Consider the following 26555-nt stretch of genomic DNA (forward strand, 5'->3'; position numbering starts at 1 on the left):
GGCTGGTAAAGAGGCAGGAGGGAGGGGAAGGGGGATGGAGAAAAGGGTTTTGATTTGAGAGATATTTAGAAGGTGGAATTAGGGCAAGGTGAGAGAGAAAGAGACGGGGAGAGAGAGAGAGAGACAGAGACAGAGAGAGAGAGGAGAGATTGGAGACCTAGGATTCCAGCTTGGGTGTCTGGGTGCTCCATCCATGGCACGACAAGGCTATGCTGCCACATGTGCCTGCCCCCCGAGCACACACTGTTTGGACCTTCACCACGGGCTGAGCAATCCACTGGGTCGGAGATACAATGAAGGGACAGGTAAGTGGAGAAATATGCCAAGGCCAGGTTACTGGAAGAGAATTATCCTGTTCTTTTTTCTGGAGGCAGAAGGTTGCCGGGAGAGATTAAAAAGCTAGAGGCCTTTCTCTTGGGGTTTTCCCAGCCCTTCATTCATATTCATCTAATTCCATGGCAGGAAGTTCGTCTTATGAATGACTTTAATCTCTCCAGCTGCCTCTGATTCTCACTCCCTAGGACCCCACCCCCTGAGCCCGAGATGCTGCCGGCCATCCACGTCTCCCATCTTTCCCCTGGGCCTTTACTCATTCATAAATTGTTACTGAGCGCAGCTGTGCTGGACACTGACTGATCCATCTCTGGGCTGAGTAGCTCAGGTCGGCCTGAGGAGGCAGGCTCGCCAACGGACAATTCCAGGCCAGGGTGACAGTTCGTGAGTGCTGACCAGGACTCAGCTACACCCTCCTCCAGATACTATACCCAACACAACCTCTGAGGATGCACTGGAGAGGGGGCTGGGCTCAGAGGCCAGAGCCCTCAGCTCTAGTCCCAGCTCCGGCATTAAAACTTTGGGCAGGGCTTCCCTGGTGGCGCAGTGGTTAAGAATCCGCCTGCCAATGCAGGGGACACGGGTTCGAGCCCTGCTCTGGGAAGATCCCACATGCCGCGGAGCAACTAAGCCCGTGAGCCACAACTACTGAGCCCATGTGCCACAACTACTGAAGCCCACGCGCCTAGAGCCCGTGCTCCGCAACAAGAGAAGCCACCACAATGAGAAGCCCGCGCACCAAAAAGAAGAGTAGCCCCCGCTCGCCGCAACTAGAGAAAGACAGCGCGCAGCAACAAAAGACCCAACTCAGCCAAAAATAAATAAATAAATAGATAAATGAATAAAATTTAAAAAACAAAAAACAAAAAAAACTTTGGGCAATGCCTGGTCCTTTCCTGGGCCTCCATTCCCCATCTGTAAAATGGGCATAATAGAAGTGTGTATTACTGCATGCTTAAAATTCCTCAGGCACTATGCTGAGTGCTTTTCATGGATTATGTCATGTGGCTCTTAATGAATTTATACGGGTAAAAAAAACATTAGCACAGTGCCTGGTATATAGTAGGCACTCAGTACTATCACCTCCATTTCACAGACCAGGAAACTGAGGCACAGATTAAAAAATTCGCCTAAGGTAACAGAGCCAGTTAGAGGCGGAACAGGGATTTGAACCAGGTGGCCTGGCCTCAGTGCTCACAGGCCCCTATCCACAGGAGTTCACTGTTGCCTCAGGGATCCAACCCCAGCTGCCAGGGCCTGGGGGACTTTGGAAGGGTCTCAGGGAGATCAAACCAAGTCAGGACAGTAAGTGCTAGGAGGCTCGAAAGCCTGGATTGCGATTATTCCAAATGAAAACAGTTTACACAGCTCAGGTGGCGCCTGGCTGGTTTCTGAAATATCATCAACCAGGTGCTTTACTCTGCGTCAGCCCGTGGGGTCCAGGTCTCTCCCTGTAGGAGTCTTGGGCTTAGATGTGGATGCCCAGCAGAACACAACGGCAGGGGTTCCGCATGATGGGAGTGGGGGTCTCCGGGAGAGAGGGAGGTGTTGTCATAACAAACAGCCTGACACCACACCCACACACACATGCTTTATTCCAGCCTGGGGACCCTGAGGAAGGTGAGCATTGTCCCCACTTGTTCTTTGGGGGCAATGAGAGGAAAGGAGAGGAGGAACCAGCTGGTCTTGGTGGTCCTTCTAAGATTCACGTAGAACGCACTGCTGCTAGTTACGCTGCCCACTCCTCCTCTCCCCCACAACCCCACCCCCGGGAGCTCCTTGACAGCAGGGACCCTTGGCTCTGGGTCTGTCCTCAGCCCCCAGCACAGGGCCTGGCACAAAGGAGAGGCTCCACGAAGGTTTGTTGACTGACTGACTGACTGACTGAATGGGCTCATTGCTCCAGCCTCCCCACTGGTCTCCCTGTCTCCTGGCCTGCATTCTGTTCACCTTCTTCCGCACTATGGCCTCAAATGTGATCAGACACAGGTCTGACCCTGTCACTCCCCGGCTTAAAACCCATCCAAGTCTCCGCATTGCTCTCCAGATAAAGGCCCCACTCGTGGCCTGGCATTCAAGGCACTTCCTTGTCTGGGCTTTGCTTTCCCTCCATGAACCCTTATGCTTCTGCTCCAATAATTTCTTTGCAGTTTCTTGAAACACTGTATTTGTGTGTGTATGTGTGTGTGTATGTGTGTGTGTGTGTGTGTGTACCATGTGATGTGCCCTCCCTGCCTGGAGAGCCCTTCCCTAGTTTGCCTGCCCACCCTTGAAGATCCAGCACACATACCACGTCCCGTGAGGCCTTCTGGGACCCGCCCAGGTGGGATGAATTTCCTTGCATCCTTGTCTGTACTTGTGGGCACCACCTCTCCTGCCTATCACCAGCCCTGGAATTCCTGAGTTACTTCCTTCTGCACCTCCCCTGCATGGACAGCTGGGGCCAGATCTGGTTCACCTCTGCGCTCTGAGCCCTGGCACACGGCTGGGCCCAGGCTGGCAATGAAAGCTTATTGAAAGAATAAAGTTCTACATCTGCCAGCAGAAGGAGACAGATGACACAGACAGAGAGAAGAGCCAGAGTGAGACCATTCAGAGCTGGGAGCGGGGCAGGCGCACAGAGGTGGGGAGGGCAGAGCCCGTGGGAGGCAGAGGGAGCGGCCAGAGGCCTGACCCACCTGGCTTTTGTCCGGAGCCTCGTGGACTACCCGGCTTGCGCAGCCTGCGTGGCAGGGCGTGAGGTACTCCACACGAGCGCTGGAGTCACAGACAGGGTTAAAGTCGTCTGACGGGCAGGAGCAGGGCTCCGTGCAGCCTGGAAATAGCTCCAGCCCAGGCTGGCCACTGGTGGGAGAGAAGGCCGGCAAGGTTGGCCTGGCTCTCCCTCCCTCAGGCCACGAGCCAGGGCTCCCTCAGCCCTGAAACCTCCCCTGACGGCCATGGTCAGAGATTTCAGCTCCACGCAGAGGCTTTTCACTGTCAGAGCTGCTCCATGACAGGCAACGGTGAGCCCCTTGCAGTGGAAGCTGCAGGAGGCCTCCAATGGGAGAAGTGGGGAGCAGAGTCTGGACCAGAGGCTCTGAGACCTCCTTCCAGCCCCAAGACCCTACAAGTCTTTGCACTGCTTCTGCAAACATCTCTGTTCCTCAGTGACCCTTTCTTTTAGGGAACATAAGATAAATTCTTCTCAGAATTTAGTCTCAGATGAAAAGTGCCTTTATCTCAATGAGCTGGATTGCTTCCTTTTCTGGGCAAATTAGAACTGTATGTGAGGGGCCCAGTCAGGGAACCTGAGTAGTTGTGGGATCTCCAACCTGTTCCTGCCTCTCTCTGGCCTCAGTTTCTCTGTCAGCTCTGCAGGTTCCCCTTCCCGTCGCCATCCTGCAGTCTCACGACCTTTCCCTCACTCTCACTGCCCTGTTCACTGTCTAGGGCACATTTTAGACCCACCTGACTCCCTTCTGGGGGCCTGCCCCCAAGTCCCAGGAGTGACTCCGCTCTAGTCTGAGTGGGGCCAGGGAGGCCCAGGGGCAGGAGATCAGAAGAGAGGCGACTCCACCTCTCTGAGCCTTGGTATCCTCATCTGTGAAATGGGGATAATGGTAGGACCCATCCCAGAGATCCCGGGAGGGTTTAATAATACGGAATATGGGAGGAGCTGGACGTGTAGGAGACCCTTAGTTCTCAGCAGCTGTTGGTACCATTAGTTGTGCTGGAGTATGAGAAATTCTCAGTTTGTTCAGTTGGTCCCCAAAGGCTTCTTCAATGAATTATAACCCAAACCTGAATAAATTGCAAGAATATAGATGAGAACCTGGATGAGATGAGATGTCAGGGTCAAGGTGAGAGGCTTCAGAAGAAGAGACAAATGGGGCATGTGAGGTAGGCTCATTTTTTCCCATTTGCTTTTTTTAAAAATTGTGGTAAAATATTCATTTACTTTTTACTCTAAAAATCATGAAAAGGTCCTGGCTCCCTCCTCAGACCAGGGGCTTCATGAGGGCCTGGCTGAAGCCCCACCTCGGTGCCTAGAACAAGGCTCTGCAGACAGAAGGACCCACCCTGGACCTTTGGGAAAAGGAGAAGGAACAGGGAAGGAGGGGAGAGGGAAGGGAGATGGGGGAGAGGTCGGCGAGGTGGGAGCTGGGACAGAAGGGGCAAGGGCTGAGCATTTCTGGGCTGAGGCCCCCGTAGTCACACAGAAGGAGCCCCGGGTGTGGAAAGTTGGCCCCTGGGTGGAGGGAGGAGATGCCAAGGGAGAGGAGAGAACAGAGCAAGTTGGGGGATTCTAGCTGGGTGTTGGGCCAACCTAAGCCTGGAGCAGTTTCCCAGGAAAAACAAAATCATTCCAGAGAAGAGGCAGCAATGGAACTTCCAACACTCTCTCCAAGATGGTTCCTGGGGGAGAGGGTCTGTGTCTGTGGGGGGCTGTGGGCGGGGTGGGGGAAGGAGAAGGGAGACAGGCATCAGAGGCTTTCCCCCTGGAGGGTAGAGGCAGGTGCTGCCCCACAGATGTGGAAAAGATCTCTGGAATTTTAGGGTCATGGAACAGCAGAATTTTAGCTCCCAGCCTCTAAAGACCAAGGATCTCTGAAGTCTCCAGGCCAACTCCTTCCCAGGGCGTAAGTCCCCTCTGCAGCACTCCTGATAGGGGCCTTCTTACCTGTGCCGTCCACACAAGTGGCCTTGCCCTGCCTCATCTTCCACCCCGACCCAGGCCGGCCTGAGCTGTCCTGCCCACGAAGTCCCATCCCTACCTAGTGGTGCCTGACACCTTCACTGGAGCCTTCAGGAGACAAGTCCCACTGTTCACAACTGAGCCAAGCGGGCAGGGGAGGGGAGGGGAGGGGAGATTTGAGGTGGGGGGGGCGTCCCACTGACCTGGCCTTATCCGGGCCACCCCCTCCCGTGGCCCTGGCACCCTCCTGCAGCTTTTACTCACAGGCTCTTGCACATACTCACCCAGGCTGGTGGTTGATGCCTGCAATCTGGTGGGTAGAGCAGCCCATGAAGAAGAGGGGCGTGCTGAGAAGCAGGCAGAACAGAGCCCCCAGCAGGCAAAGGGTGCCGCAGTGCATGGGGCCCAGGCGGAGGCGCTTGACCAGGATGCCCCCCACCACGATGCCCACGATGGCCAGCGGGATGGTGAGGCAGCCTATGAGCAGGTTGGCATAGGATGCTGTGACGGAGAACTGGCGCTCCAGGAACTTGGGCAGGAAGGTGGCCATGCCTGCCACCATGGACGACATGCACACCTGGGACAGGACCACCAGCAGGAAGATGGGGTGGCGCAGGGTCCGCAGCATGACCCTGGGAAAGACTGTTGGGGTGAGGGGAGGGACGGTCAGAGTGGGCCGGCCATGCCATGCGTTTCCGTCCCATCCTGCCTGTTCAGTTTGTTCCCTTCCTTCCATCCCATCTCATGCCACTTAATTCTGTTGCATTCAGTTCCATCCCATTACATTTGAGTCCTTTCCATTTAATAATATTCCATCTTTGAAATTCGGTTGCTTTGCATTCCATTGAGTTAGACTGCATTTTATTCAATTGCATTTCCTTCCACTCAGTTCTACTCAAAATGCGATTCCATGTAGTTCCCTTCTATACCATCCCATTTGAGTCTATCTCATTCATCTCATCCCATCTCATATCTTCTGTTCTACTTATTCATCTCATTTTTACCCCCACTCAGTCCTTTCCATCCTGTCCTGCAATAGCTCTTTCCAAGCCAACCCAGGCCTTTGTCTTCCCTTCTGTGTCCCCAACATGGGACAGCACCCACTCCCCTGATTTCCCCATTCCTAGTTTATGTTTCTCCACAGCACTTTACCTAACATACTACACATTTTACTCATTTAGCCATTTTACTGTCACCCCACCAGAATGTAAGCTTCATTTAGAGCAGGGATTTTTATCTGTTGCGTCAATTGCTGAATCTCCAGAGCCCAGGGTATATAGTAGGCACTCAAAAAATACTTATGGAATGAGTGAGAGAATGAATGAATGAGAGAATGAATGAATGGACATACAGCCTAATAGGTGATCAAATAGCAAAATGTTGGAGCAGAATCTAAAACCTCCGGAGAAGGTGGAAGCTGAGCAGGCCTGGTGCTGGGCAGCTTCTTGGAGGTAGGACAGAGGTAGGGTCTGAAGAACGAGAGGATCTGGAGAGGTGGAGGGGAAGGAATTCCTATAGGGGCGCAGCCGGGGCAAAAGCATGGAAACCAGAACAGATGAGACGGCTCTGGCTTTGAAGCCCTCCCCTCCCTCGCTGCCTCCTAAACCAATGCCTGTGTACAGGTCTCCCTCCTTGCAAATCTGCTAAACTGAAGGGCACATGACATTGGGTTGGTTCCGAACTCTGGGCTTCAGGGCCTTCATCAGCAGGGGCAGCCGAGGTGATGGACCAGAGGCTTTGTGGGACTCTCTCTCCACCAACAACAAAAGAGGTGTTTCTGCCCTCAGGAGGCGAGATGAAGTTAGACATAAGGTGTGAGGGAGAGAGGAGGAAAGGCCTTTCTAAGAAGAGGCATCGGGGCTTCCCTGGTGGCGCAGTGATTAAGAATCCGCCTGCCAATGCAGGGGACACGGGTTCGATCCCTGCTCTGGGAAGATCCCACATGCTGCGGAGCAACTGAGCCTGTGTGCCACAGCTGCTGAGCCTGCGCTCTGGAGCTCGCGAGCCATAACTACTGAGCCCACGTGCCACAACTACTGAAGCCCGCACGCCTAGAGACAGTGCTCTGCAACAAGAGAAGCCACCGCAATGAGAAGCCCGGGCACCGCAATGAAGAGTAGCCCCCGCTCATTGCAAATAGACAAAAGCCCGAGTGCAGCAGCGAAGACCCAACACAGCCAATAAAAAATAAATTAAAAAAAAAAAAAAAAAGAAGAGGCATCAGAGGAGCTTTAAACACTTGCCAGGCTGGGCTGATGGGGGGAGATGGCCATGGGCTCCTCTGGGCCGAGTGGGGGTGAGGGCGTGGTTCCCTTCTGTCCCTGCAGCTGCAGGGCCAGGGAGTTTCTGTCTGTCCTCAGAGCATGGCCAGAGCCGAGCCAGCTGGTTCCCTAGCCCCCTGGGCCTGGCCAAGAACTGTTTTGTTGGGCGGGGTGGCTGGGAGCTGGGGCTGTGGAATTCCCCCTCTTCCTGTCCCAGGCCTTCCTCCTGCCCTCAGTTCCTTGCCACACACGCAGTGCACTCAGCGGCACTGGGAGTGGGGAGGGAGTGACGCCGGGCCTTCACCCCAGCGAGCTGCTCCAGCTTCCCTCCCTCCTTGAGCTGTCCTGGCCAGGAGTAGCCTGGGCTTGGCCCAAGCTGTACGGGTGATGCAGGTAGGGCCAAGAGAGGGCAGGGACTCGCCCAAGTTCATCTAGGAAGGTCTGGGCCCGGCCAGGAGTTGCTGGGAGCTTCCTGGCTGCTCGTGTAAGGGTCGCTGTCCCTTCTATCCCTCCACTCCCACCCCATCCCCCATCCTGCGTTCCTGTGCCTCTGGCTGCCTGACTCCAGAGGGCTCCATCTCATGGACTGTTTCCGTCCCATTCTCCTGTGCTCATCACTGCAGTACACTTTGTCCCCATTCTCTATCTCTCTTCAGCATCTGCAACCTGCCCCTAGAACAGATGGAAAATTTCTGGAGGGCAGGGCTATGCCTTTAGTTTAGATAAGGATGCCTGAAGGGGAACTCCAGGGCTGTCTCTAGCTCAGAGACTTTCTTTCCCACTAGACAGGGGCTCCCCTTAGGTCAGCACAATGTCTCCTCCCATCAGACAAGCCAGGGCCTCTGTCCACTGAGAGACTATGTCTCCCTTATCAGACAGGGGCCTCCTCCAGCAAAGAAGCCAGGTCTCCTCTATTAGACAAGACAAGTTCTCCCTCCATTCAGCGAGGGACTGTGTACCCTCCATCAGACAGGGACCTGTGTTTCTCCCATCAAACAGGGCCTCTCCCAGCTCAGGGACTACGTCTCCCCCATCAGATAGCCTTTCCTTAGCTCAGAGACTGTCTTCCCCTGAGTTTAGGACTCCTCCAGCAGAAAGACCATGTTTCCTCCTCCCTCTGCCTCCCCACTGGTCCTAGGTGGTCAAGGCCAAGCCTTTGGATCAGACTGGCACCTCTGGAGCTCAGCAGAAAGCCCAGAAGCCAGGGTGGCTGACCAGCCACAGGGCCTGTGCCGGCCGTGCCTTGGTCTCCCCTAGGATCATGTAGGAGCTGAAACCATCAGAGATAATGTGGCCCAGGACACCTGCTCCAGGATCCAGTTTCAGCGACTGGCCCCAGCTTTCCTCTGGGCTGAAACCAAAGCAATGATTAACAAGCTCTTCCATGGAACAGCACACTAGGGCCTTCTAGCAGCTGGGGGTGACCTGAGGTTAGGGAGTCTAAGCCCCTGCCTCTAGGCCCAGCCTCTTGTCCCTGAGAGTACTGGAGAACCAGGGGCTAGATCACTGGCACCCCAGCATCAAAACTTAGGCCCCAAGAAGTGGGCCTAATTAACTTCCTATTGCAAAATTCCTTGGGGATGGGGGGGTGGTTCAAGCAAACCCTGTGGTTATCACCCTCCTAAACCACAGGCAACTCAATTTACTGTCCTGGGATATGGTCAGAATTATAACAGGAGGGCAGGGGTGATGACTGAAAGAATAATTGTATCATATCAATACAAGCACAGTTTTTTAATCCATATAAAGGACCTTCCATTCATCATCCCATTTGAGTCTCCTAACAGTCCTTGAGAGAGGCAGAGCAAGCATTACTGACCCAATCTTTCAGATGAGGAAACTCTGGTTAGAGGAGGAAAGTAACTTCTAAAAGATTGTCCGCTGGTCAGTGTCAGGGGCAGGCCTCTAAACCAGGTCTTCTGACTTGCTGTCCAGTGCTCTGGCACACCACAGGCACTCAGTGTTTGTGGGATCAGACTCTTTAGAAAGGATGGCGTGGTCATAACATGGACCCTGGTTATTGATCAATTTAGTTCATAGTCTCAGGGTCAGAGTGACATGGATCTCACCTCTCACTGTACAGATGGAGAAACTGAGGCCCAGAGAGGAGCAAGGGCCCAGGACAAAAGCCTAGATTTCTGGACTTCAGCCCAGAGCTCCTTTCGCCTATGCCACAGCCAAGGACTTTAAAAAAAAAAAAAATTTACTGAGAGCCTCCTGTTTGCAGGCTCCACGGTGGGAGGAGAAGAAGGGTCACAGATGAGCCAGCACAGGCCCTGACCCTCAGGAGCTCGCTGCTTGGTAGAAGGGTCGGACAGTACAGATCTGAGCTGACACAGGAGTCCTGAGGTTCGGAGAGCCGAGAGGAGAGAGAGCCAGGCTGGGGGAAGGACAGAGTGGTTTGACCTAGAGGAACAAGAAAGATTTTAACAAGTAGCGATAAAAAATGATGCTCCAGGCAAAGGGGACCCTTTGAGCGAAGACTGACAAGGAATATATGGTGCTCAGGAAGGGCCTGTACATGTGGAACGTGAATCAAGAAAGGCAGGAAGGGCTGGATTCTGTACAGTCCCATGTGCCCCTCTGGCCCCACCTCTGGCCTCAGCTCACTTACCTTTGATAAACTGGATCACAGTCAAGTCTGGGGCAATCTGGGCTAGGCCATCCTTCTTCTCTGGGGACTCCTCAGGGCTCCGCTCGGAGGAGGCGTCCTCACCCTGGGAAGACACATGGCCAAGGGCAGTCAGCTGGATGCCAGGCATTCTGCTCAGAGATGCTATGGGCTGGGGAAGGGAGGTCTGGGAGAGGAGAGGGCGGGGGTCTGTCACTGCCAGCAGTGTCCCATTTGTTCTTGGTCCTGTAGATACTTAAGTGGTTTTTGACAAAATCGATGAAATTCCAATGGTTGAACTCATCACCATTATTAACATCGTAATAACCAACATGACCATGAAAATTCCCACCGTAGCCACCATCATCTTCATTATTCCCATCACCTTAAATATCACCCCCATTCACATCACCAACATCATCATGAATAAGCAACCAATAGAGTCCTTACTACTGTCATTGTCTCTGTCAAGGTCACTAATTGCCTGCACAACCACACCATCCTTATCACATCATCACGGTCACCTGAGCCTTCGGAATCACCAGCAACAACATCATTATCGGAACCACTAATATCATTATCGCTGTCTCTCACATCACTGTTACCCCTACCACTGTCTTCACCGCCATCAGCAGCATCACCGACCTCTATCCAAGGTTATCACCACACCGCTACCTTCGGTTTTGTATCGCTCACGGCTGTCATCACCTGGAGAGTCACCAGGAGCAGGAGCCTCCAGCGCCCATCCTGTTCCATCTTGTCTGCTGTGCCAGGAAGGGAACTGGGTTGGGAGAGCCGAGAGGCAACAGCCCCTCCTCCTTTTGGATGAGTCAGACCACACCCAGAGGGGACTGCTCAGCCCTGCGACCACACTATGAGGAAGCACATGGCTACCCTGTAGTGTGCCCCTCCGCCAGGGTGAGGATGGCCTCTGTGCAACGCCTGAAAAAAAGGTCTCTGATCCCAGAAAAGAGAAGACTAGGGGTGATACAATTACGGTCTTCTGATTGCATCAAAGAGGGAAGGAAATAAGGATAAATAATGGTTAATGGTTACTGAGCACTTAACTACCATCCCAGCGCTGTTCTAATGACAAATCCGTTAACTCATTGAAACCTCACAGCAACTTTCTGAAGTAGGTACCATTATAATCCCTATTTTTCAGGAGATAAAACTGGGACACAGAGAGATGAAGTAACCTGCCTGGTCACACAACTTGTAAGTGGTTTGGCTAGGATTTGAACCCGGACAGCTTGACTCCAGGGCCTGTGTGCATTTGGCTGGTTCACCCTAAGGGCAGGGGGAACCAAGGCTTTGAGTGAACCAGCACTAAGTGCTGAGTATTCTGCCAGCCTTACTCCAATACAGCAGTGCTTTCAGGCAGGTACTATTACTGTACCCATTTTTTATATGAGGAACTAAGTCTTAGAGAAGTTGCTTCTGGCACAGGGTCATTCAAGTATAAGTGATCAAGTGGGGTCTGATTTTACTACACTTTTCTGTGCAGCCCGAGACCAAGATTAGAAGCAACAAGTTCCATGGAGAAAGACTGAAGCCCAATGTGACGAGCAGCTTGGATGAGGCTGCCCTTTGAGGAAGTGAGTTCCCCATCACTAGGAGCATGCAAGCACAAACTGCCTTCCCCCTGGTCTAGGGTGCTATATACCATGGGGAAGGGTGGGTTGGGCTGGAGAGCTCATCTGAGGTCTCTGGTTCTGCCTCTTCTCTCCCCACAGAGCCTCTGTGAGGTCCCCATAAGATTCACCCTCTGGCTGGTGTCTGACACCTTCTCTTCTGTCTCCCATCTTTTTTTTTTTTAAAGGAGCAAATACTGGATCTCCCCACATTTCAGGACCTCCATGCGGGCCCCCACCCTGGGAGTGCCCTGTTCCAAGCCTCTTCCACCTCACTTCCAGGTGTTGGCTGGCTCAAGGCTGGCCCTGCCCCAGCAGGGAAATTCATTCAAACATCCGTTCAAGTGTGTTTGGCCCCCGTGGGCTTCTCCCTTCCTCACCTCTACTTTTATTCCAGCAGGTACTGGGCTCTGGGTTTCCTGGCCTCAGGGGAGGTTCGTGGCAGGGCAGAAAGTCATGGTTGCAAGATTTTCCTTTCTGGCTTTTGTTTCCAAAGCCTGAAGCCATTGAGAAGATTACTCTGGGTGTTTTGGGGGGTGGGGAGGGGGGCTGTGAGGAGAGGGAGAGGAGAGAGGGGTTCCCTGAGAAGCAGGAAGCCACATAGCCTCTGCAACAGTACCCAAGGAAGCAGTTCACTTCTGAGGGGCAGGCTGCAGAATGACTTAAGGAGGCTGGGTCCCCATGTTCCCAGCCACACGGAGCTTCTCAGCTCCTAGCATGTTAAGGGGGACCACATGGGCCAGGATGGATTGAGGCTGATACCTGCTGGGGGTGTGGTGGGGGTGAGGATAGGACCTCCCTGGTGCCTGGACACCCTGTAAGACCTCAGGACCTTTGCTTCACCTTGGTGGGGGAGCCCTGAGAAAGGCTGAAGTTGAATTTCCTACTGAGCCAGGAGGATGGGCATTCAGAGTAGAAGGTAAGTTGATTTTCAGAGAAAATAACTATCTATCTTATACACACTTAGGGTCTGAGTAAAACCTTGTTCAGTGTCTCTCCCTTGCTGAACTCTGAGCTCTGTAAGAGCAGGGACCACGTTTACCTTGCTCTCTGTTGAAACTCTGATGCCTAGCACAAGGCCTGGAGTGAAATAGTGGATGTCTGTGAAACATCTATGAAAAGAAGGAGTGCAAGAGATGGCTCCCACGGGCAGTGGGTGCAGGCAACACCAGGCTCTTGGAAGGAAAATGAGAACATCAACAGGAGATGCTATTGTGCTGGCAGCAAGTTCAGAGATGGCTGCTGGTTCAAGGGTGGGCAAAGGGTCCACACTGAGCCCCCAGGGCCTAGCAGAACGGAGACTCCAGACATGCCAGGCCACTGGTATGTGGGCTGGTGGCTCCTGCTCCAGCCTCACTGGGACCTGCAAAGGAAGGAGACTTACACGCCACACAGGAGCAAATAAGTTGTGAGGTTAGGTAATGCCGACTAAAATCTGGCACTTGCCGTCTGCCTCTACAAGGATTAAATCACAAGCCGCTGTGACCGCTGACCTTCAACATCCCCTGAAAGGAGTTCAGGGTGGAGACCAGGAATAAGACACGCTGTGCTCTGGGAAAAGCTGGCAGAACAGGCCTTCAGATAGTTAGATATTTTCAGGAGAAGATTTTATGAGCCCAGTTTGTGCATCTCCTCATATCTAGAAAAGCACTAAAATCCTTCCTGGTGACGTCTGCTCCTCGTGGCTTGCAGCAACCTTCTACAAGAATGTGTGCTTGATTGCATGTGCCACACCTCCTTCCCCAGCTTCACCAAAATCACATACATACTGACCTTCCCCCACACCTCTATGGAGCAGTTTCTCAGAGCTATCTGATATGCTGTCTCCCGGGCTATAGTCCTCATTTTGCCCCAAATAAAACTTAATTCACAACTCCCATGTTGTGCTTTTTTTTTTCAGTCGACAGTAACTTGCACAACATCACACAACTAGCAAGTGGCAGAACTAAGATCTGAGCTCAAGCCTGCCCGAGTCGAAAACTTACACTTTATCCACCAAGCCCTGTGAATCAGAAGTATGGTGCAGGACTCGTGGAATTAGGAGGCACCTTTGTGGGGTGATGTGAAGGGGCCTGAAATCTGAGTCTTGTTTCTCTGGGTAAGGCACTGTGGGTCTATTATTCATTTATATCTCAGAGCTGTGCGGTCTGATGCAGCTACCAGCCGCATGTGGCCGCTGAGCACTGGAACTATGGCTGGTCCAAATTGAGATGGGCCGTAAGTGTAAAATACGCATTGCATTTCAAAGACTCGGTATGAAAAAATGGAACGGAAAATATCTCACAATTAGTTTTTTATATTTGTGATATGCTAACATGAGAATGTTTTGAATATAGTGGATGAAAGAAAATTCTTCTTAAAATTAATTTCTTTTCCTTTTGAATGCGGCTACTAGACCATTTAGAACAACATTTGCGGCTCACATGATATTTCTTTTGGACACGCTGCCTTAAGGAGAATTAGAGACTCACCTTACTCTGTTCTCAGTCCTAGCCAAGCTGTGAGAGAGCGTGTGGGAAGGTCCAGGGTCCCGGAGGGAGAGGGGTGCTGCCCCAGGAATGGAAGTAAGAAGGGTGGGGATAGATTGACAACTTCCTAGGTTTCCTATCAGGGAGAAGCAGTCTTGCCCTTCAGACAGGCAACATCTTGTGAGTTCCTTGCATGGGGTTCCTTGTCCCCAAGTAAACAGTAAAAACAACCACAGTGTCATCTGCCGCCACATGTATAACCCTATGTGGTCTACACTGCACTTTCACATCCACCCTGTCATTTAATTCCCACAACAGTCTGGTGTGGGGACTATTACTGCACCTATTTCACAGAAGAGGAGGCAGAGACCCCCAAAGGGCAAGTGTCACCCAGGGAGTAATTGGCAGACTAGGCTTTATTACCACCCACTGTGCCCATGTTGACCTCTGGGCTTTGGGGACGGGAGGGGAGGGACAGACCTTCAGGGGTTGCAGGGTCAGGAGGGCATCCAGGCAGAGGTGAGCTCTGGGATTGGAGAGACAGGAAGGAAACGGTTATTTGAAACAGGGACATATACTAGCGAAAGGGCAGGGGCGGGAAGAGAGGTGTCTGGGGGGTGGGAGAAACCAACTGACGACAACCACGAGCCTCTCAAGAGCCCCTCGGGGCAGGAGCAGGGCGGTTCGGAGGGCCAGGCTGAGGGACTTGGGCTTTCTTCTGTGGGTGCTGGGAACACTGACCTCCAGCCCCTGTCTCTGTGCTCTCCAGAAGTTTCCGCCTCTCTCCCCACATCTGTTTTGAGGACTCCCGACTAATAGTGGGCTCCAGAAACAGGAATCATCGAGCATCTGCTCAGAGTGGGGCTCAGAGTATGACCAATCTGGGCTGCGGTTTGCCCAGGTCAGCAGGTCTGGGCTGAGGGAGCCGGTCAGAACTTCCCCTCTCGGGCTGTGTGCTGACTGCTGCAGCCCGTGGGACCCGGGACGCTGTGTGTGGTCCAGCACGAGGAAGGTCCCACTGCCTGCGGGGCCTCAGGGGGCCCAGGAGCTGTCCTTAGAGGAAGCTGGGTTCCTTGAAGGCTCTGGGCCGGGGCTGTGATCCCAGCCCCACGGAGCCAGCGCTGACCCTGGTGGGTGACGTGGAACTCTCTGCCAGCCCTCACCTTCCGTCACATCTGGCCACAGGAAGCAGCCACAGGGATGGGGTTATCTGCTTAACTTCCTATCCTCTGTGGGAGGGAGATCGTGTCTTCTAGCAGAGGTCCTGGACAGCTGAGCTTCTTTGAGGGAGCCGTGTGCTCCTGGCTCTCTTACAATGGGATTCTTGCAACTGGCCGCACCTCGTTTCCCTGTGGCTACCAGAAAGCTCAGGACCAAATAAGTGTTTCAACGAGTGGTCTTGGTCTTGATTGAGTGACTCAGCACAGGCCCTGAGATGGTTCTTCCTGGGCCTGAATCCCAGCTCCACCTTTCACTAGCCATTCCACCAGGTTATTTAATCTCTCTGTAACTCGGTCCCTCGGGAGTAAAATGGGGGTAATAGCTGAACCTATTTCATAGGTGGGTTACAGGGATTAAATGAGCTAATTAATACAAAGGGCTTAGAACAGTGGATGGTACAGAGTAGGCAGTACATATTGGCCTAATTTCTCACTCTCTTACTAGTACTGTACATGTATTTGCTGTGAGCTGTCTCAAACCTTTTATGGAACAGAGTGGAAGTAGGATATAGAAAAGCATCTAAGAAGAATATTGGAAAAAAGGTAATTTTTCCTTTTAAGAGCTGGCCTAATCCATGCTAAGAACAAGCACTCCTGGTTACTGAGCCTGCATGTCAGGTATTGAACCACCCACCTCACCACTTTGCCTCATTTCCTTCTTACAAACCCCCCAAAATATAGATTGTATGGTTATACCCATTTTATAGATTTCAGACTTAGTAAGTGACAGAGTCAGAATTCATACCCAGGTCAGGTGGTGCAGACAAAGCTGCTGTTGGCCTTCCTCCCTGCCACTAAGCAATGCCTCCAACTCAGACACTAAGGAAACGCTTACATGGTGTCTCATGGGCCAGATCAGCTACCAAACACCTCCTCCCTTTAGCCTCAGTCTCCTCCTCTATCATTTGGTGGTATTGGACTAGACCAATGTTTTTAAAACTGGTTTTTGCAACAGAACCCTTTTCCCAAGTGAAATCTCACTCAAAAGACTGGTAGAAAAACACCGAAAAGTAGAACTGGTCTGATTGAAGTGTGTGTGTGTGTGTGTGTGTGTGTGTGTGGTGTGTGTGTGTGTGTGTGTAGGAGAGGAAGGTCCTTAGTCCTGCTGGGGAACCCCTCTCTTCAGTCTCCCTGTGGTGGCACCCTTTGGGTTCTATGGGGTGCAGTTTGAAAACCACTTGAGCAGATCACTCCAAAGGGCCTTCCAGCCCCAGTGTATGAGGAAGCTCTGATCTGCACCAGGCCAGGGAGAGGAAGGCTCTCTTCAGCCCTTTGGGGCCAAGACCTGGCCTCGTACAGACGGGTGCAGGGGGAGGTGGTGCTGGCCAAGCTCTGGGCACAACCTTGACCTTCTCTGGGCCTCAATCCCTCTGTCTGTAAGAGGGAGTGGGCGTTGAACTGGATGATCACACAGGTCCTTCTACCTTAGAGAGCTGAGGTGGGGTGAGGGTGGAGTCACAAGGCTTGGGTCACCTGGGATGGAGAAGGAAACAAGAGGGCTCTCAAGCTGGCTGGGAGGGCTCTGGAGGCAGTGCCAGCAAGGGAGAGACTCCAGGCAGAGGGAAGACCTGTGTCACCCTGAATCTCACAGGGGCTGTAGTGGGAGCACAAAGTCCCAGGGGAACAGGGGCCTTCCGCCTGGGCAGACCCCAACAGACGGGCCCTAAGTCCTAGGTTTTCAAGGCCATTGTCACTGCCCACTCCTGTCCCCATCCCTGAACATTCTCCCAAAGAAGCGCATCGAGGTTAATGACCAGGAGACAATGGATTTCATAGACTCTTAGGCCAAAATTGTAGCTACTTAGAAATGTGAATTTTGGGAGTCACACAGCATTTGAGGTGCAGAATCTTAGAATAATAGAACATAAATACTCGAGAATCTTCAACTACTAGAAACATAGAACTTTAAAACCAGGTAATATTCCCATCCCAGACTCTGGGAGATGCCCCAGAATAACAGACACTGAGGCTGCTGGGAAATATGACAGAGGCCAGTGGTGCTCAGAGTCTGGGTGGGGACACAGGATCTCCAGGGGATCTGTTCTCAGCCCCTGGTCCAGCCCGAAGGGTAGCTCAGAAGGGCCTAAGGGCGTGGAGAGCACAGGAGGGCTGCTGGCTGAATGGGATCCTACAGCCACAAAGCTATACGGGCCCAGCTGACCTGCTAGGGAGCCCCTAAGAGACCATCTTTACTCTATGGGCTCTGCAGAGCCATGTGCCAGGAGCCCGGCGGCTTGACAGGACCTTAGAAACTGGCTAATGGTAGACAGGGAGACTGAGGCCTGAGAAAGGTGAGGTCTGCCCTGGTTCACTTCTAGAAAGACGTCTGGGTGGCCACCTGAGCTCTGAGGTCACAGACACATGGACAGAGCCAAAGGCAGGGAAGCAGAGCTCCTGCCCCTCCCATGCCGATATGGCCTCCCCCATCCGCCGTCTCACAGTCTTGTCTGTGGAGACTATTAGTCCCCTCCCCGCTGGCAGGGAACGCTAAGCACTGGCCATGGGAGAAACCTGAGCTGTCATCCAGTCATCCTCCGTCTGTCTGCTCCTGGCCTTCTTTCACTACCTGAGAGCTCCTCGGGGCAAGGGCTGTGGGATACACCCCTCCGTCCTCCTGTAAAAGTGCTCATGTACTGCCCCATAGGCAGGGAGCCATGTAAAGGAGACACCAGTGAACCTGCCAGAGCTAGCAGACTTTGTCCAGTCTTCTGCGTATTGTGCAGACAGGGAGACTGAGGCCAGAGACCTTCTCTGGGTCACGCAATCTTTATATAATATACCACTATCTCCTGGATACCAGTAAAAGCTGCATTTACTTCTAGGAGGGTATTTAGAGGACCCCTGAGCCTGGGAAGGGATGCTTGAAGGGACTTCAGAAATAGTCCCCCACTTCACTTTCTCCCCTTGCCTGTTCCTACTCCCCATGGAAGATACACATCCCACGTATGAGGACCTGGACTTTCTGGCTGCCAATTTTGTCTAATTGGGCCCTTCCTCCTAGTCCATCCCCCTCCCCATCAGTGGCCTGAGTGGGCTGGGCCAGCCCAAGAAACTGCAAGCAGACCCAGCCTAGGCAGCCTCAGGAGGCGGGGAACAGTTCCTCCCACATCAATATTTATTGCCTGAATGCTGCTGGAAGCAGATCATCATGTTCTCAGCCTTCGGTTCTTTTTTAAGAACCTCTCACCGCCTTCCCTCCTCACTCTCCATCCCCGATGTGCTGAGAGAATGAATCCAGACAGCCAGACAGGTTCACAGCGAGGGAGCCAGGGTTTCAAGTCATCACAGAGACACAGCTCTAAAAATCTGAATCTCTGCATCACAGCAGCTTCGACTCAAGGAATAGTGCATTCTCAGAATCCGAGGCACACAGAATACTGCTCCAGGAATCTAAACTCAGCATCGTACACAACAGAACAGAATGGGGAAGTGACTTGCTCAAGGTCACATGACTGACATATGACTGAGCCCAGCATAGCCGAGGCTCACCCTTGTTTCTTCCACCTCTTCCACCCAGTGGCTCAAGTGGCACTTCTTCTCTGATCAAATTCAGAACAGAGAAGTGCCACTTCTCTGTGGCAAGACCCAGCTTGGAGATTACCCAGAACTGGCAACCCAGTCTCTTCCCTTCCTTCCTCTGTGATCACCCTTGCTTCTAAGAATTCCCCAAGTTCCAGGAATTTCTTCTCATTCATATTTTGGCATGAGCTAAGCAGAACCAGGAAGGACCATCTGTGGTTCCAAGCTGTCTTCTTCCCCTGAAACTGGTCTCTCTCCAACGCCTGCCTCGCCCGCCTCTGAGCCAGCATCAGCCCTTCGCTGTCTCTGGGATGCCCGTCCCATAGTAGAGCAAGATCCAGGTCTGTGTGGTCCCCCTCCTGCGTGGTTCTTTGGGCTCATCCCCACGCCCTGCCTTACTGCCAATGCACTGGTTCCTGCCTGGACCAACACCACAGCTGTCACATCAATCTCCCTGCCCCCAGCTGCTCTCTGCACACTCCCTTGTCCCTTCCAATCCCTTCTGTACTTAGCACCTGGTGCTAAAGCCATGGGACTCCCTCCAGGGCTACACACTGCTCTTGAAGCTGGCAGGCAAGACTTTTCCTGTTCTGGCCCCTGCTGGCTGTCCCAACATCAATTTTCTTTGGTCCCCCCAGCCCCATGTATATAGCCTCTGCTGCAGCAGGGGGTGGGAGATGGGCTGGTGAAGGCAGCCAGCTGTGGTGTCAGAATGACTTGGGGTCAAGTCCCAGCTTTTCCAGGCAGACACATTTTCAGCCCTTCCTCTTAGGCCTAAATTTTCTTGCTCTAAGGATGAGGCACTATCTCACATTACAGCAAACATATTCAAATGCACCAACCTGCAACATTAAATTGAATTATTCTTGCTGCAAAATATTTGACAGGATTTTTATAAATTGTCCCTTTGAAATTGAATTACTTAGCAACAACTAACTTCCTTAATTTATGATTGTTTGTGATTTCTCAAAATCCTGGCACAGAGGTCCTAAAACTCTTGTAAATAAGGGTGTTAGGAGAATCTTTTGATCTAATATTTAGCCTTTGATCCCGGTTCCTGACACAGAGCTCCTAAGATCTTTGTAATTTCCTGAGTGGTAAGAGCATCTGACACTGAGCCCCGAAATCCCTTGGAATTTCCTGGTGATAGGAACATCTTTTGTTTTAATGAGCTGACTCTGGTGGGCTCCTGGGTGAGGGCTGGTCACCAGAAAGACCAAGCCATGATTGGAAGCTTGGAACTTTCAGCCCACCACTGCCCCCTAATTCTGCAGAGAGGAGAGAGAGGCTACAAGGGAGTTAATAATCAACCATGCCTACGTGATGAAGCCTCCATAAAAAATCCCAATAGTATAGGGTTCAGGGAGCTTCTAGGTTGGTGAACACAGCCAGGTGGGTGATGTACCCAACTCCACAGGGACAGAGCTCCTGCGCTCGGCACCCTCCCAGACCTCGCCCTATGTATCTCTTTATCTGGCTGTTCATCTGTATCATTTACCATATCCTTTATTATGTAATAAACTGGTACACATAAGTCAGTGTTTTCCTGATTTCTGTTAGCCACTCCAGCAAACAATCAAATCCACAGAAATATTGCGTGGGGACAGGTAAAGGTAAAACAGGAGTATTTTTCCTTTATACTCCCAGACTTGGGAAAAAAGAAAGTCTAATGCACAAATTTTCAGAATGTAATGAAATGTGTATGAGAATTAAAGAAAAGTTAATGAAGCTGACGCTAATGACATACAATTGAGCTTCTATAAGACATTTCTATTTTGTCTTCTTTTGTATTTTAGAGCCAATTTATTGTTTTTCGGGCCTCGTGTTTTTGTGGGTCCCTGGAAAAGTTAGAGGTCCCTGGCCCAGAATCATCTCTCCTGCCCAGTAGCCTCACATGGTCCTGCCTTCTCCTACCACCTGTGACCTTGAGCACATCCTTGCACCTTCTGGGCCTCAGTGTTGTCCTCTGAGGAAAGACCATGAGCCGAGCAGAAGAATTCAGTGAAATACCCCTGCGGTACCTCGCCAGTTATTACTTATCTTAACAACTTACCTGTCTCTTAAAGAGACTCCGTCCTCAGAGTCTAGGCTGTGCCTGGTTTAAGTAAGGGTGGAGACCATGTGCTGAGCCCCAGGGTCCAGCCTGACGCCTGGCCCCAGGGAGGCACTCAGTACATGTCTGTCCCCTCACTGTCCCTGAAAAGGCCAGGTTCATTTCTATAGCCAAATCCTTTGCCCAGACTGTTTCCACACCGAGAATGCCCCTCCCTTTCCTTTCCATGCTTCCGCACGTCCTTCATTGTCCTGTTCAACTCCCCTCTCTTTAGAGAAGCCTTCCCAGACCCTCCTGCAAAACCTCCACCTCTTCCCAGTTCTCAACATTGCCATAGCACGTTCAGAATCTACCAAACGCTTTAAGCAACAAGCAGAGAGGCGGTAGGGTAGTGGTTAGAATGAGGGGAGAAGGCTCAGACAGGACTGGGTTCTAGTTCCAGCACTGTCCTTGCTGGTCTCGTGATCTTGGGTAGGTCACTTCCATCTCTGGCCCTCGAGCTCCTCAGCTGTGGAGGGGCAGGAAATACACACTGTGCAGGGACGTTGAGGAGATGGCTTTGTAAGCTGTGACGTGCAGTGCCCAGGAGGGATGGAGTTTAAAGTTATAAAAGAAGACAAGTGGGTTGGGGGTGGAGCCTGGACTAGAGTGGGGCATGCAGGGGGCTTACTTTGCTGACAGGTGGGTCTGAAACTGCCAAGACCTTTCGCCGGAAGCGAAGCTCACGCTTCTCCTTGGGCATCTCCTTGGGGAAGAAGAAGTAGGGGATGGCAGCCAGGGCCACCGTGCCAGCGGAGATGAGAAAGCCCAACCACCAGGCACCCACCCATCGGGGGTCCTTTGAGGTCAGGCTGATGCCACCTGGAAGAGAAGACCATGTGATATTAGGGTCAGGATGGGCTGTCACTGCTTGGCCACCACCCTGGGACTGGCCTCTGAGACATGAAGTGGCCTGTGCTGGGAGTCAGGAGATCTGGGTTCCAGTTGTGCCTCTGCCTGTTAGTATATCCTGTGTGAACTTGGGCAAGTCCCTGACCCTTCCTGGGCCTCAACTTTTTCAACTATTAAGGCAATGTGTGTCGTGGTCAAGGTCACGGACTTTGGAAATGGACCGCTTGGTCTGAATTCCATTACTAACATAACTTTGGGCAAGTTACTTAACCTCTTGGTGCCTCGGTTTCCTCCTCTGTAAAGTACAGATATTAGTAGCACTTACATCATAGGGCTGATGTGAGAATCATAGAAACTAATACATGTAAAGCATTTAGAATAGTGCTGGCACATAGAATGTCTACATGGGTGTTTTCTCTTTGCTTACTGTTAACTACTGTGATTATTATTATGAAACTGATGGCTAGGATGACTCTTGTGGTTCTCAGACCTGCACGATGATTAAAATCACAAGGGATGGTTGTCAAAAAAACCTGGCCTTACCCATGACCAGCTTAGAACTGCCACAGGATGGGGTGGGAAGGTGACCAAGGAATCTGTGCCTTTAACAAGTTCCCTACCTACTGTATAGCACAGGAAGAAAAAAAAAAAAAGAAGGTACAATCTGTTTGCAGGACATATATTAAGTTAATCTTAAAAATGCCTTCCAATATACATTAGGTGTAGACAAATACTGTTTGATTCCACTTATACTAGGTACCTAGAAAAGTCAAATTCATAGAGTCAGAAAGTACTTTGGTAGATGCCAGGGGCTGGGGGGTAGGGGTGAGGGTGGGAGTGGGAGGTGGGGAGGGGGAATGGGGAGTCAGTGTTTAATGGGGACAGAGTCTCAGTTTAGGAAGGTGAAAAATTAGGGAGATGGAGGATGGTGAGAGTTGCATAACAATGTGAATGTACTTAATGCCACTGAACTGCACAGTTAAATATGGTTAAAATAGTATGTTTTATATTATGTGACTTTTACCACAATAAAAAAAATTTTTTTTTAAATTCCCCAGGTGATTTTGATCCCCCTCCAGGTGTAATTAGGACAAGATTATCCCAGGTGTACTTCCTGACTGGAGTGCCCACCTCTCCCATCAGACCTCTTGACCCCAAGGCTGAGTTGGGTACCTCCTCCTTCAACTGCCGCAGCGTCTGCAAACACTTTCTAACAACACAGATGCATGATGACACCAACCCCATGAGTGGGGCTGATTCCCAGGTGCTTGATCCTGAGCTCCTCCTGGACAGGAGCCAGAGTACACGGTCAGCACTCAGCAAATGCATCTGTAAAACTGGGGGCAAAGTTGGCTTCTGCACTGATTCCCTCCTCCACGTATTACTCCCCTGGCTTCTGTGCCAGGCTGGTGGGAACTCACACACACATTTCAGATCTGCTTCTCACATACCAGTCTGTGCCTGCAGTGGATACGACCCGCCCAACCCATGCAATCCCCCAGAGAGAAAGAAGGACTAAGGAGGTGGCACATTGGTCCACAGGAATGCCACACCTGCCTGTGAAGGTGGCATAGCTGCCAGGATGATGTCAACAGAGCCAGAAACATACCCCCATCCCCTGAGCTGGGGTGCGTCTGGGAAACTGACTCCTGATTCCCAAGACTGCTCCATTGAGGGAGAGAGGAGTTACAACCAGAGTCCACATTTGGCTCCTGGTCCAGCTTTCTAGAAGGAAGGGAGGTGGGGCAGGGTTTTCCCTAGTGACTCTTGTTCAGAGCTGCCCAGACCTGTCCTGACTGGAGGCACCCTTGGGCAAAAGCCAGAGAACAAGAAACAGAATCTCCCTGTCCATCTACCTGTACATGTGTCACCTGAGGCTTCTAGGGCTTGCTGGAAAATCTCCAGGTGACGGATGGGACATCTGAGCAGCAGGAGGCAGAAGGCAGAGCTGGGGGCTCAGAGCTACTTGGTGTGACCAGCAGGCAGCTGAGATGCCGCAGTGACCTGTTCTAAAAAAATTCCACTCCCACTCCTCATAGAGCGCCAGAGCTCTGGGATCCCCAGCACTCCTCCTTCCTGGGTGCCTTCGGACCCAGCTTCAGTTCCACTCCTTGGCCCACCCTGACCACTACCTGGATCAGAGACCGCTATTCCCCAAACGGTGCCCTCAGCACAGGTTGTCAGGCTCTGAGGTGATCAGAGCTGGAAGGGTCCTTAGAGGTCACCCAGTGGATTTCCCATCTTAGATGGCCAATGTAGCTGAGTCCTGCTCCAAAGTTCTCTCCAGCATGCCAGTGTCCTCTCTGTGTCCTGAGGCTTGTCCCCCGACAGATGGGAGTGCCCCACAGGCCAAGAAGAGTACGTGACCCTGTCTGCTCCACAGCGTATCTGAGCAGGGGGCTGGGGGCCCGGGGGAGCTCAGGGGTGGAACTAGGTGAAGACACGCAACAATAGTGACAACAACTGTAACTCTCCATCTGACGCCTCCTTATAGCTCATCGCCACATTCTCACTGCATTCTGATTACAGCTTTGGGAGGTGGGCGGGACAGAGAGCATCTCAAAGATGGGAAAGCTGAGGTTCAGAGAGGTTAAGAGGCATGTCCAAGGTCATGGGGCTGCTGGGATTTGAACCTGGGTCCCCTGGCTCAGTGTCTCCTATGAGATCAGTGGTCAGTCAGCTGTGTCTATGTGCCCCTGGGGGCAGCTGTGTGCTCTGAGGCTTACCTTCTGGCATTCGATCAATGTCCACGTAAAGGCGCAGCATGAGGCTGCCCAGCCCATAGGCCATGCCTGGCCCCATCATGGTCACTGCAAACAGGACCCCTGCAACAGGAAGCCTAGGTTAGACCCCTCTAGCCCGGCTTCCCTTTGCAGGTTAGTGCCTGCCCAGCCTCCAGCGGGCAAGAGCAGCCCATCTTCCCCGGTCAGGGCCAGGGAGCTCTCCAAGGCTTCTCTGGACCTTTACCAGTCACATGGGGCAGAGGTCAGGGACTCATACGTAGCCCAACCTGGGCCGGGCCCTCCCTCAGAGCCCGAGGGGTGGGACCGGTCCTCACCAAGGTAGAGGGGTGAGTTGCTGTGGTGGGCAAAGTCATCAATGTAGGAGATGCCAAAGGGCTGAATGGGCACCCCGCCCACGCCGAGCAGGGTCTGGGCCGTGAACATGATCCCCACCACGGCCAGATGCTGGACCTCTGTGTAGCCTGAGCAGCTGCTGTTGGATGGGGCCGGGGCTGATGCTGGGGCCTCAGTGGTGGGCAGGCACAGGGAGGCCTCAAAGTCCTGTGGCATGTCTGCTGAGAGATGATAAAAAATATTAGGACAATACCTAAGACTTATATAGCACTTACTGATGCAAGGTACTGTTCTAAATGCCCTGTTTATAAGTCATCTGACCCCTACAACAAACCCAGGGAAGAGGTGCTCTCATTACTCCCATTTTACAGATGAGAAAACTGATGCTCAGACAGCAACTAGCAAGGGTTAGAGTCAGGATTGGAACCCAGGCAGTCCAGCTTTGAGTCCATGCTCTTAAACTGTCCTGTGTCACCTCTCTGAGCAGAGATATGTGGAAGTGCCATGGCAACAGTGGCTCTTAGGTTGGAGGGGTGGGGCGGTCGAAGGAGGTGGAGTTTGAACTGGGTGGAGAAGAACAAACAAGATTTTCCAGAAAGGGAAGGTGGGGGAGGGGGGTGTTCCAGAAAGAGGTCACAGCACATGCAAAACCAGGAGCTTGAGAAGTTCAGCATGGCTGGCTCACAGAGTGTAAAGGTCAAGGCCAGGGCTGAAGGCAGGGCCAGGCAAGAGAGGGGATGCTGGGCCTGGGCTGTGGAGGGCTCTAGTGCCCTTGACCTTCATTATGGGGAGGCTCGGTGTCAGCTCGGGACACAGATGCAGAGTGCAATAAAGGGAAATTTCTTAAATTAGTACCAGACATTTGTTTCCTGTAGCTCACCAATATTTGCTGAGCAAACTTAAGAAGACCCTCATACTATTATTATCCCAAATGCGGGTGTAGAAGTGGCCTTCTCTCTGCGGCTGGCCCAGCCCTTTCTGGGAGCTCTGAGCCATGTCCACCCAGCCCAGAGAGCCACTCTTTAGGGCTGGAAAAAGCCGTGTGAACCAAGGTCAAGGACCTGGACCCTCAACCAAGACTGCCTGGGTTGAAGACGGTGAGACTTTGGCAGAGAGGCCCTCAGCCCCTCTGGGCTCGGTTTCGTCATCTGTTGAACAAGCCGCCTAGGATGGAAGTTCTACACAAATATGGAATTCAGAAGCAGAATAATTCAGTAGTTCAGAGCAGAGGCTCTAGGGACAGGCTACCAGGGCACGTCTACTAGCTGTGGGCCTTGGGGAAGTACCTCCTTCTCTGAGCCTGTTTCCTCACTTATAAAATAGGATAATGATAACACCTGCTCAAAGGGTTGTAAGCATCAGGAGTGATGATTGGTGCCTGTGCACAGTGCCTACTAGGCACTAGATATGAGGATTATTATGGGGATCTTTAATAAGATCTTTTTTTTTCCACCCCTGGGTCCCCAGTACCTAGCAGAGGGCCTGGCATATAAATACTAATGATAAGTAATTCATTAATGAGGAGGAACGAGTGAATGAAATAGCCTTGTATGTCAGAGCAGCGTGGGTGCTTGGTGGTCACCAAGTCTGGCCCACCCATTGGACAGATGTGGAGACTGAGGCTCAGGCAGGAGAAGCGGTTTGCTTGGGGTTTCATGGGGAGCAGAAGGGTGTTGTATGGCAGTGAGGATGAAGACTGTGTGTGACCCTGCACAGGAAAATCTCTGTTAAAGTGAAGATTCTGGACGGAGGAATGTAAGGAAGTGTAACTTTTCAGCATCCTAGTCAGGCCTCTTGACGGTTCTCCACT

The 26555-nt window shown here is 52.1% G+C and overlaps 1 protein-coding gene across 4 annotated transcripts in view; it reads right to left on the reverse strand.

Annotated features, from left to right (window-relative positions):
- SLCO2B1 (solute carrier organic anion transporter family member 2B1) overlaps nt 1-26555 on the reverse strand; it is a 51612-nt gene that overhangs the window by 6823 nt on the left and 18234 nt on the right. For 3 of the 4 annotated variants that reach the window (XM_082411270.1, XM_082411267.1, XM_082411269.1), the window contains 6 exons: nt 24727-24966; nt 24395-24493; nt 21448-21638; nt 9887-9989; nt 5296-5653; nt 3012-3177 (listed from right to left, as the gene is read on the reverse strand). In XM_082411270.1, coding sequence (XP_082267396.1) covers nt 3012-3177; nt 5296-5653; nt 9887-9989; nt 21448-21638; nt 24395-24493; nt 24727-24966 — 1157 coding nt within the window. The remainder of the gene's footprint in view (nt 1-3011; nt 3178-5295; nt 5654-9886; nt 9990-21447; nt 21639-24394; nt 24494-24726; nt 24967-26555) is intronic. The other variant, XM_082411268.1, reaches the window with a different exon arrangement.

This window comes from Balaenoptera physalus, assembly GCF_965194825.1.
Source record: "Balaenoptera physalus genome assembly, chromosome: 10".
NCBI lineage: Eukaryota > Metazoa > Chordata > Mammalia > Artiodactyla > Balaenopteridae > Balaenoptera > Balaenoptera physalus.